General features: G+C 37.1%; 1 protein-coding gene across 1 annotated transcript in view; it reads left to right on the top strand.

Annotated features, from left to right (window-relative positions):
• Positions 1 to 6063, top strand: part of TRAPPC9 (trafficking protein particle complex 9) — a 69212-nt gene extending 63149 nt beyond the window's left edge. The window contains exon 14 of the mRNA XM_031552977.1: positions 5741 to 6063. Within this exon, the coding sequence (XP_031408837.1) occupies positions 5741 to 6048 (308 nt within the window). The 3' untranslated portion in view covers positions 6049 to 6063. The remainder of the gene's footprint in view (positions 1 to 5740) is intronic.
• The last annotated feature ends 6334 nt before the right edge of the window (positions 6064 to 12397 follow it).

The following is a 12397-nucleotide window of genomic DNA, read 5'->3' as shown; positions in this document are numbered from 1 at the left end:
ATGCAGGGTCCCTAATGATCAACAGGGAACGGAAGGTTTGTCAGCAGCATAGTCTTGTCAGTGATGCTGCATGAATGGAAATAAGTGAGTACTACATGAAACTGTATTTAATAGAAACACAAATTCCTAATTTATTATACATTAAGATATTATGTAGATAGTTAAGAGCACTAGGAATGATCTATAGTTAAGAGCAGTTAGGAACTATCTATAGTATGTAATAATAAGTGGTCTCTTGGATGTTCTTTACTATTTCTTACCTGAAATATGGTTGTAATGCAAGCTACTTGGGGTCTCCTCGAGAGCTGGTTGTCATCTTCATCTGCCATGATGCCTGTTTGCCTGTCATCTGGGGAGCTATAAGAAATGGTTGTTTAACTTCAGCCAAAGACACAGAATCTCTAATCTTTCTTGATTTCACTTTATTTTCTTTTTTTCTTTCACTTACGACATTTCTTAAATCTTGCACAGCTGCTGCATGTGTGCCTGTCTAGCCATTTCATAGATTCATAAGAATCATTTAGCTTGGCAAAGACCCTTAAGATCATCAACTGAAACCATCAATATAAGACTACAAAGTCTCATCAGTAAACCACATCCCTAAGTGCAAAGGCCACAAATCTCTTGAATACCTCCTGAGTTGAGGGTACCTCTGTCTCTCTGGGTAGCCTGTCCCAATGACTAGCCACCCCTTGTGTGGAAAAAATTCTTCCTCATATCCAGTCTTAACCTTCCCAGGCACAACTTCGGGCTATTTCCTTGTGTCCTGTCACTTGTCAGCAGGGAAATAAGACTGATGCCCAGCTGGTAGTTCTTGAGAGTGATGAGGTTTCCTCTCAGCCCTCTCTGGACTGCAACACCCCAGTTCCCAAAGCTGCTCCTTTTAAGTCTTGTTTTCCTGTCCCTTCAACAGTTTTGTTGCTCTTCTCTGCATGCTTGAGCAGCTCAGTATACCTGATGCATTGAGGGGCCCAAAACTGAACACAGTATTTGGAGTGCTGTCTCACCAGTGCCATCTACAAAGGGACAATCACAGCTCTGTGTTCTGAAACAGATCCTGAAGCAAATCAGAAAAAGGGAGTTGTCATGTTGGCACAATAAATGTCTTTCAATATCAATATTATGTCTTTTAATGTCTCGTTATACCAGTCTTGTCTAGCAGGCTGTGGTATCTGTAAGTCAGACATCACATGTATGCTGTGAAGGCCAGCTGTGTCACTTCATGTTGTCACTTGCCATGTCAGATGGTCTTACACTTTTTTTAGAATGATGATGTGCAAAGGATGACTTTCCATCTTCTGCCTCCAATCAGCTTTTGCCAGAGAACTGTTGTGTCGAAGTTAAAGAGTTCTCTCTAAATGCTTTTGTAACTCAGCTGTTTAGTCCATTCAGGAGAAAAGGTGACCCTGATGTGTTTTTGAAGCTTGAAGCATTGAGAGAAGCATGCCAGGCATTCTTACCAGACTTGTAGGCTGTAGTAGTGAGCACCAGCTGCACATGCTGAATGAGCTTAAATGATAGAAGCAAACAGTCCTCATTGACCTTTCCTAAAGAGATTGCTCTCCGGAACTTAAACATATGGAAATAAATTCACCTGTCTTACTCTGTTCTTTTCATGGCCTTTGAAAGCATCTGCTTGTGGTCTCAGCTGTTTAACCATGCCTGATCTGAAGAGAGAAAAATTACTCTGAGGACCAGGTAGCTATTTTTAAGAATTGCAGATATATATCTGCTTACCTTTTTTCCAACCAAAACTACAATGTTTTTTTGATCTGGAGTTGGATTATGGTCCTCAGGGAGGCCCTTGTACCAGCTAGTCTAAAGGTATTGTCAGAGAAGGACAATGAGCATTGGTAGTCCAGCCTCAGTCTGTCTGCTGTGGTTTCTGCTGTAGGATTTCTCAGGTCTTTTCCTTTCTGCCCACTCTGGCTGACACAGTTATTCAGGACATTTTAAGATATTTACTCTTTTTTTTTTTCCAACTCCTGGGATGAATGTTAAATGGTTCATAATATTAGAGCAAGTTCTTGTCATCTTATAAGGATATTTGTTAGTTGTGTGGAAGCAGCTCTTCAAGATACATTTACATTGTAGGGTATAGCAAGGTCTGCAAGTCTATTTCTGTCTGCTAGGTCTGAGTCCAAAATACTCTGTAATTATCTCCTCAGTTTGAAAGATGCTGTTTTTCTTCCACCTGGAAGAAGATATAATAGTAATATTGGTTAGCTGCCTATGAGCACACAAACTATTAGTGTTTTTAACCTCGTAATTCTAACGTGCGCAGTCTACGGTTCCAGATTTCCATAAAACCTGGTGGTTACTCTACATTGGTAAATTCACAACTTCTGTTTTTATTAGAATTACATGCGCTTGACGTTAATGTGTATGAATGTCTATGCATTCAGAACTGATTGTTACTTTGGGATCCTGTGTATTCTGCTGGGGATATACAGCTCAGCTGGTGTGGCAGCAAGAAGCAGAGATGCAGATTACTGTGAAAGTCTATAGAAATTCTGTTGCCTTGAAACATATCACATTTTTATTTTCAGTTGTTTATCCTCCTTGTATTCAGTGTGCTTTTGTTTCTTGAATTCAGAGATATGGGACCTTCTGGTGTCATCTGTTCGTGCTCTTGCATTTCTATTTCCTTTCAGAAGCTCAGCTTGAGAAGCAGCAGTTGTCTTGTCTGTGGTCTTCCCAGAATTTAACTATCAGCCGTAGTCTGCTACTTTTTTTCTTGTACTTTGTTTCTTTTTGTCCTTACCTTTAAACATTTTCCTTCTCTGTTCCAAGTGTTTTAATTAAGTTGTCTGCAATGTTGTTAGAGACTCAGTGGTCCTCCAGGCTGAACTGTATCTTTTTATCCTGTGTGTTTTTCATAATATATCTATTTCTCAGGAATTTACAACTCCAAACACTATTCCACATAGGTACACTTTGTGATGCTTTAAGTTACATTTGCAATCTTAAGGCTCTCTGATTACAGTTACAGTTAGTATAGGGTTCTGTGCCCCTGACCCCCACCCTCCCAGTTCTGCAGCAGAAAGTAAGGCAGAGGTGTAAGATGCTCTATTAGGGCTGATGGTTCAAGAATTCATAGAACCTTAGGAGACTGTACGTTGGGAGAGCTCTCAAGTCTGGCCATGGTTGTGTTTGTAGTGTACTTATTCAGTATCCTTAGTTGATGCGTATCCCCATGTAGTCCTCTTCAAGTAGCGCATTAATTAAATTTGCTTAATCCCATTTTGAAGCTGCCTGCCTCTGTGTGTTGGCATTTTATGGTTTTTGTGAACTGTTTATAATTTTATATATATAATCATAATTTTGATAGGCATGGTAGCAATCCCAGTGTACATTGTTCTGTACCTTGTGATGGTGAGAAGGTAAAAACATTTACATTAGGACTCTAATAATGGTTTCTTGTAATCGGTATACTAAGTGCCAATGTGGAATTGTTTTTATAGATCTTAAAATCTGAAGATGTTGAACCTGAAATCAGGTTATGGGTAAGATACTGTATGATATTTGTTATGATTTTAGTGATTTAGTCTCTATAAAAAGGATATAATAAGTTTCTCATTTACACTCCTGATCAGAAGTTGCTTGAAACTTCAACTGTTGAATGCAGATTTTAGACTCTGGAAACAACTGAATGCAAAATAAGAATATTTTCCATACAACTGATAGCTTTCAATCCCAGTGTTGTGATATAATTCCGTGTAATACTGACTGCTAAAGAAGGTAAAGAAAATAATAATGAACTATAAACCAATTATAGTTAATATTTAACTTGATTTTTCTTTGCTATTTAACTTTCAACTTGAGCATTCAGACTTTGTCTTGTATTACAAGTGTTAAATTAGAGTATATTTCTTGGGTGCCTTAATACCTGCAGGGGTTGTTTTCACTCAAAAGGTGTTTTCACCCTTAATATCTTCAAATAAATTTTTTGCTTAATGAAAATATATTTTGGAAACAACTCGTTTTTTAAGCTGGAAATACAGTCAAGTACTTGGGATATGTCATTCTGCTTTGCTTGCTCTGAGGAAAAATATCCCTGTAGCATATTATGTTTTTACTTATCAGGAACAGGAAATAGAGATTGCTCTGCTTTTAAAATGTATTTTCTTGAAAATGAATGGAAATAGGAACAATGAGATTGTTAGAGCTAAATCATTGGATGAGATGGAGGTGACTTTATGGAAACAACTATTAGTGGGTATTTTTTATTTTTACCATATTTTTGGTCTTATAGAGAAGTCTATAATATTGATTTGATGAGGGAGGAATGAAGACAATTATTCCAGGCAAAGCATTTATCATTTAGGTAGAAGTTAAGGGAAAAATATACACTTGTTTTTCTGGATGCAGCTGTTTCTGAGTAAATCAATGAACTTTTGACTGGAATTCTAATTATTCTTATTAGATCTTTAATTCTAAACTGTAGCTGAAATAGTCTTCCCACTGTTTTCTCAAAGATGGTGACTGGAAAGGCCCTGAAGTGCCAATACACGAACTTGCTTGTAAATGTAGGCTGGTACAGAGCAGAAATGAGCTCTGTGACTTTCTCTGCTCCTTATGCAAAACATTGCTTGAATTATTTTTAAATGAGCCTTTAGAATAATTTGTCAGCATTTTTTGCTGACATTTGTGATGTGTTGCTATGAATCAGTAAATATCTCTGAAATGCTCCCAGTCTAACTATCAGGTTTATGTTACGTACATAGACATTTCTGCCAGTGCTCACCCTTTTATGATCTTGCAAATATTAATGGATTTATGGATGTGGCTCACTCCCACCGAGTTGCACACCTACTCTTCCCTGTTGCCATGGATGTGGGAGAGAACTGCAGGGGCAAAGGTGAGAAAACTCACTGGTTGCAGTAAGAAGAAAAAAGAAAACAGGTGAACAAGTGATGCAAAGGCATCACCACCTGCTACTTCTAGAGCAGCTGTTTTAGGCTGTTCCAGTACTCAGAAACCTCTTGTCTAAAAAAAAAAAAATTATTTGTTTTTGTTCTTTTCCTCATATTACTTTCTGGTGCTTCAGGCGTAGGAGAGAGGAGCTAATAATGACTTGTTACATGTCATGAGAATCAATGATAAATCATTTATTAACCCATATCTTTCAAGCAAACTACTCCTATCTGGTGCTATTATTAATGTTTGAATGTTGCATACTTTGTGCTTCCCAATTTTGAGAAAGGACTTTATTTTCTTTATAAATAATTGAATGCTGATGGCCTTCATTGTCCTCTCTGTTGCTTATTAACTAACTTTGTAGTGATGCAACTGTGTAGTGATGCAACAAGTGTTTCAGAATTGCAACTTACTTATTTTGGTGTAATATCTTAATTGCTTTTTTTTTTTTTTCCCCCACTAATGTGCCATTTCCTAAGTGGGAGCCCAGAAGATTTAGAGCTGTGTGAATTTTCAGGCTATGTTCTTGAGTATTCAAAATTTATATTTAATGCTGCCTATGGCATAATATATATATATATATTTTTTTCCTGGTTTTATTCTTCACCTGAATTCATATTTTCAATTTTGTGATCCTTTCAGTCGCTGTAATATCTCTGATGTCTTCTAGTGTTATGACCGTTTCTGATGCCTTATGTTAAATATCTTAAAATTTAAACAGAAAATGAGAAATCAGTTAATGCTCTGCACAACAGTTATGAAATTAAATATTCTTATGACGGTGATTATACTCATGAAATATTTGCTTATTTTAATACAGAGAAGCTGTATGGAGACTTCCTGAGTTGGAAGCTGGAAGATACACTCTCCCAATTTCCTCTGAAACCTGGGAAGATCGCAACATTTGTTGTAAACATTAAAGTGAAGCTGGACTTCTCGTGCCAAGAAAATCTTCTGCAAGATCTCAATGATGGTGAGTTCTTCATTTCCTCTTCCTCAGCAGCATTTTGTGAACCACTGAGAAGTGGTTATCCAGTCCTTGGGCCATCCTTCTTTAAAATACGGTGTGTGATGTGGTTGCATGTTTTAATATTTATAACTTGTAATGTAGAAGCAACTGTTCAGTGAAGATTATGGATTGAAGACTGAATTTTTGTGACAGCTTGACCAAACTTTGTCATGAGATACCATCTTGCTCTCTTTTAAAATTTTTCTTGATAGGGATCATTTCTGATATGTATCTTCATATCCTTAAGAAGATGGAGAAAAATAGAGTTTGTAAATATCTTTTAGATGTTTAGATGTAGAAATTAATATGAAGTTGGTTATTTCATTTTACAAGATTGTAGAATTGTTAATAGCGGCTGATAGTTTTGGCAGAAGAGTCATACTTGTATGTAGGGTGTAATCCTTCAAATATTTCTGTTCTCTTATGCTTAAACTCGTAGCTTTTTTGAAGAGGTAAGAACAATGTTTGCTTGTATTAGAATGACGCTGTATTACAAGTACCAGCTACTTGTAATGAGGATTTCTTCTCTATCATGAACACGGTCTTGCTGGAGTAATTGCTATATTCTGTATTTTTTCAATTGTCTGATATATTTACAGTAATTGAATTAACTTGATAAAACATAATATCGGTATATCTTAAAGAGAGACATGTAATAATTACCTCAACTTTTCCTAGAATTCACTTCTAGGTGTACATTGTTTGTGTAATCAATAATTACAATACAAATATTTTTCAATATAGAAAAACTGCAGTGAAATGGCATGCATAGCTTATTCAAAGCCAAAAGGACTGAGTTCTGTGAATCATCTTGCATATGCTTTTAAACAAAAATTTTATGAAGAGTTAGTGTTAAAAACTCGTTATTTTTCAAACTTTTCAAGTGTAAAATAGATTTAAAAAAAAAAACAAAAAACAAAAAACCACAAAACAAAACACAAAAAAGCCCCAACAAAATGTAATGTTGCTATACTAAGATTTACTTTGCAGGAGTCCATTTCTTAATTATTACTAAGTAAAGGTTTTAAAAAATTTTTTGATGGAAGGAAGAAGGAAGGCACCCTGAAATTCTGATGAGAACACAGGTACTTAGGAACTGAGGTTTAGAGAAATATCCTTTATAGGAAATGTAATTCCATGCAGCACAAATTTTATGAAACAAATTTACAGAACTGGAGTATAGGGGAACTATTGAATTATTTTACTGTTTTAGGAGCATAAAATAGTGCACTTCTTGCAGATCCCTGAACTGCTGGTCTTCATATTCCCTTGCAGATGATATTGCCATGGAAATTTCAGTAACTTATTGCTTGCTGTTTTTTAAGGGCTTTTATGAGCTCGTATTCAATTCCTTTTCCATTACATTGTATAGAAATTGTGTAGGCTAGTTGATTCAAAATGTAAGTTTAGCTTCAGTTTTGTTTGGAATTATCCTTCTAGTTGGCGTTAATGGAAAAGAAATCTGAGTCATGGATATGAGAAGTAACTTGATCAATGTCATCAACGTAACTTAAAGTAATTATGAAAGTCAGTATTGTAAAGGTAGACATTATGGTCTTTAGTTCCAGTTCTTTCAGTTTCATTATTTTTGTAACTTCCAAAAACAAAACAACTTCTTTCTGCTATTTATGAGACATAAATCTTCAAGCATAATTGAAAGCTACGCATGCTGGGCAGTTTTTTAGATGAAATAAGGTACAAACAAAATACACTGTAGAAGTTAATTCGCTTTATGACTGTTTACAAGGGTGGATAGTGATAGGACAAGGGGGGGATGGTTTTAAACTGAGACAGGAGGTTTAGGTTAGATATTAGGAGGAAGTTTTTCACACAGAGGGTGGTGACACACTGGAACAGGTTGCCCAAGGAGGTTGTGGATGCTCCATCTCTGGAGGCATTCAAGACCAGGCTGGATGTGGGTCTGGGCAGCCTGGTCTGGTGGTTGGCGACCCTGCACATAGCAGAGGGGTTGAAACTCGATGATCATTGTGGTCCTTTTCAACCCAGGTCATTCTGTGATTCCTTTCTCCTTGTTACTGATTTGAAATAGCTGTGGAACAGTTTTCTTTTTTTTTTTTAAATTAATATGTATCCAACTTCTATGCTACCACCTATGGAAAAAATCTTGCATCAGTGTTTTTCCCTTGTTAATTCTGTCTGGAGCTTCTCTGAGATGTTGTCCAACTGCGGACTGGAGGTAATTAACCCTTCCTTTTTCAGTAATGATAAAGAAATAAGATCTGTTAGGGTCTAGGTGACAGGTACCACCTGTACTTCAAAAGTATTACTAGAAATGCTATTTACATTAATATTTTCACTTGCTACTGTAATTTTTATGTATTTCTCTGAAGTTTTACAACACATTTTGAAGGAGAAGGTAATGTCCTGTTATGAAGTACAACAGAGAACTAAGAAGGTCAATGGTAATTATGACATGTCTTTTAATCTTAGGGTAGCTATGTTACCTTTTGCTTTTGAAGACCAGATAAGGACCAGATTAGACCAGATTTGCAGTGATGATCAAAATACTTGTGTCTTTTAAAAGTAATGCCCTTAGCGGGGCATCTGTTACTTTGATCTGTTTTCACTTGCTGCTGAAATTGCTTCCTGTTGTTTATAATCAGAACGTAGCACAGAAAGGATAAATTGCAGATGTTTCTGATGATACACTTATCCAATTGGAAAATAAACTAAGTTATCAATCAAAATTGCTGATCTAATTCTTGTGTGCTGATGCTATACTGTCTGGTAAAGAAAAATGTTAGATATTCTTCTAGATTAAAGGAAACAAAAACACATGAGTGGCTGTACAGGATCAGATCAATGACCGTCTAGTCCAATATCCTGGCTGTGATAATTGTTAAGAGCAGATGCCTGGGGTACAAAATAGGGAAAATTATGAACATATGTGTGACTTTCCTTTATGTGTTTGAGTTCCAACTGTTGTTAGCTCAGGAACTTCCAGAATCTGGTACAAATTCTCTGTTTTTAGACATTGTTTGCATTCTCAGTGTGTTTCTCTTTCATAAAATTCTTTGCACTCTGCCAGTCCTACTCACACTGTGCAGAGAAGCTGCACAGCTAAATTATTTTTGTCAGCTTTCAGCCTACTGGTGTCCTTCCAATAGTATATATTTCCTTGTATTTTGAGAAGCAGGAAACAGTCCATCTTCTAAACATTTTATCAGTGCTCATGATGCTACACATTTTTCCAGCGTTATTTTCGCAGTGGTCTCTTTCTCAATGCAAAGATTTCTGTTTGGCTTTGCTGACCTTGTGGGAAGGGTTCCATAGATTTGTCAGCATTATTGTCTGTTTGGAATGCTTTTGGTTCTATATCCTTTCAGAGGTCTCTATATGCTATTTGAAAGGCAATCTGTGTACTTAAGTAGTGACCAAACAATGCTTCTCGTTGTTTTCTGTTTCTTGCCTTACAGTAACGCGCACAGCTTATTTACTGTTTTCTGACTGTTGCTCAACGTTCATTGGTAGGTTCATGAATCTCTGAGTCACAGCTCTTCAATCTTGCTTCTGAACAGTTATGATAGCTGAGAGTCTCTTATTTCACATGTAAGGCTATGATTTTTTTCCCATTTATTTCTGCTGAATTTCACTTGACATCTTAGTGCCCAGTCACTAAGACCATAGCTGTTATGCCAGGAACTTGCCATTCTCTATGTGGTAGGGGCTTCAACTCTGAGACTTGGGTTTATATGAATACAGTCTTATAACACACCAATAACACAGAGGTATGTGTGTCCCATTAAAACCTGCCATTGAGTGCTTCTGTCACAATCTGCGTTGCTTTTAGAGAATCACAGAATAGGCTGGGTTGATAGGGATCTCAAGGATCATGAATCTCCAACCCCCTGTCACAGGCAGGGCCACCAACCTCTACATTTACTACTAGGTCAGGCTGCCCAGGGCCCCATCCAATCTGGCCTTGAACACCTCCAGGGATGGGGTATCCAGAACCTCTCTGGGCAGCCTGTTCCAGCACCTCACCACTCTCACAGTAAAGAATTTCCTTTGACGTCCAACCTAAATCTTCCCTGTTTCAACTTAAAACCATTTCCCCTTATCCTGCTGTTATCTGCCCTTTCAAAGAGTTGACTCCACTCCTGTTTATCGGCTCCCTTTAGGTACTGGAAGGCTGCAATGAGGTCACTCCGCAGCCTTTCCTTCCTATCTTTAGAACTAATTACTTTGCAAACAGTTGAAACAGCTGTTCTTAGGACTCTTTATTACTTAAAATTAGGAAAACAAGGCTTATATTTGAAGGTAGTTGCCAAAGATATACAGAGGGTTCTCTGAATGTTTCAGATCTTCCCTGTGATGAGTTCAGAGTTCCTTCTATTTGTGTTCTTGATTCTGTGGTCAGGAAATTCTGTGTATCCAAGGCAGTTTTACTCAGTAAGACATGAGGAAGCACTGTATTGCTTGGTACAGCCTGGCTTAAGGAGCTTCAGCAGTAAGGTGACTCTCTGCTGTTAGATGAAGGATTTCTACAGAATCTTCACATTGTGAATATAATTAGTTCTTCTTCCAAGTCTTTATAGTTTAATTTCTGATATCTGACGTTAAACAGGACAAGAACAATAGCTGCTGTTTTGGATTGTTTTATAATTGGTAACTTGTTAGTGAGAAGGAATCTTTGAAAAAAGCTTCTATTAAATAAGGATAATGTTTTGCGAAGTAAATTAAACTGCAGCAAATACTTCATTATGCAGAAATGTTAGCGTTTGTTCATTCTGTGCATAGGGGACCTAAAGACAGATGTGAGACTATTTAAATACATAAACTCATCAAAGGAACTAATTACATGCTAAGAGAAGCAAAACTATGCCTTAAGTCTCTTTTCTCTGGGGGGGAAAAGGTTGCAGAGAAATAAGTGTGTTTCTAAAAGCAGTGATCTTGAATGTGATCTTCATATTGGTATATTAGACCATTTTGCATCTATTTCAGAATTCCTTTGTTGCTTCAATTTCATAGCTAGATTTTATTCACTTAATGTTCTTACGAACCTTATAGATATTTATTTGTGAGAAAGATACTTGGTTTCAAGACTTGCCTGGTCTGAAAATTCAAGTAGCCTATGTAATTCTATTAAGATAATCATTTTATTGATGATGATGTCAGAAGTCCTAAGAGATATTTCAGTACGATCACGTATGTTATTACTTTTAGTTGTTTTTATTGCATTTAATCATTCAGAATATTTTCTCGGTTAATTCTATCTTTTGGTCTCAACTTTGATGTTAATTGTCATTTTCAGTCGCACTTCTAATCAGAGTGAATGAGTCTTTAATGACGAATACTTCTGTCCTTTTTTAAATTCATCACCTTATTTTAAAAACTGTTAATTTTTTGAGAATTTCTTACAGATTTTCTTAAATTCCAGCTTTAGTGTCTACAGAAGAAGGCAAGCTGCCTTTGAATCCATCTATCGTGTCTCATAATTTGACTGTTACAGATGTTATTTTTTAACAGTATGTAAATGCTGTGGGACTTCAGCCTGTGTCAGTTGTACAAGCTGCTACACAAACATACAGTAAGAGGTATTTTAGACCCCAAATCTTTATGAAGAAAACAGATAAGACAGACGTGAGACAAACAGTAATAAATTTCTTATTAGAACATACAGGCTAATTGATCCATCATCTTGTTAAGTTTCCTGTTGAACTGTTTCTTTGCGGAGGTTATTTACTTCAGCATCTTATGTAGTGTACAAAAAATATGCTCTAGTCTTTGATTATGCATTTCTTTACGTTTCACTTATACTCTTTTGAGTTCAGCTTTCCAGTGCTAATTCAGTTAATTCAACAATCTCAAGTTTTTTAACCTTATACTGCATTTCCTATTGTTAATTATTGCTTTTATCCTTATCAACTGTAATGGAGTCTCAGTGGAATGCTTGCTCTGCTGTGTGCTGTCTGTGCTCTGGACCTTGGAGCATCACCTGGAATACTGCTACCTGTGGTGCCCGATGCTCAGTGTGTTAAAAAGAGGGAAGGAACTGCATCTTATCATCCATTTGTACTGTGCAGAGTGAAGCAGATAATACTGCACAGTTCTCTGGTCTCTGACACAATCTGTTCTTGTATCATTTTCCTATTTGTCTGTTGTGGTTTAACACCCCGTAGGCAACCAAGTACGCCGTTATCCCCACTCACAGAATCACACAGAATTGTAGGGGTTGGAAGGGACCTCTAGAGATCATCGAGACCAACCCCCCTGCCAAAGCAGGTTCCCTACACCAGGTCGCACAGGTAGGTGTCCAGGCGAGACTTGAATATCTCCAGAGAAGGAGACTCCACAACCTCCTGGGCAGCCTGTTCCAGTGCTCCGTCACCCTCACCGTGAAGAAATTCTTACGTACATTCGTGCGAAACTTCCTGTGCTGCAGCTTATGTCCGTTTCCCCTCGTCCTGTCTCCATGTACCACTGAAAAGAGACTGGCCTCACCAC

Source organism: Meleagris gallopavo, chromosome 3 (genome assembly GCF_000146605.3).
Source record: "Meleagris gallopavo isolate NT-WF06-2002-E0010 breed Aviagen turkey brand Nicholas breeding stock chromosome 3, Turkey_5.1, whole genome shotgun sequence".
Lineage (NCBI taxonomy): Eukaryota > Metazoa > Chordata > Aves > Galliformes > Phasianidae > Meleagris > Meleagris gallopavo.
This window is presented reverse-complemented; position numbering and strand designations above follow the sequence as displayed.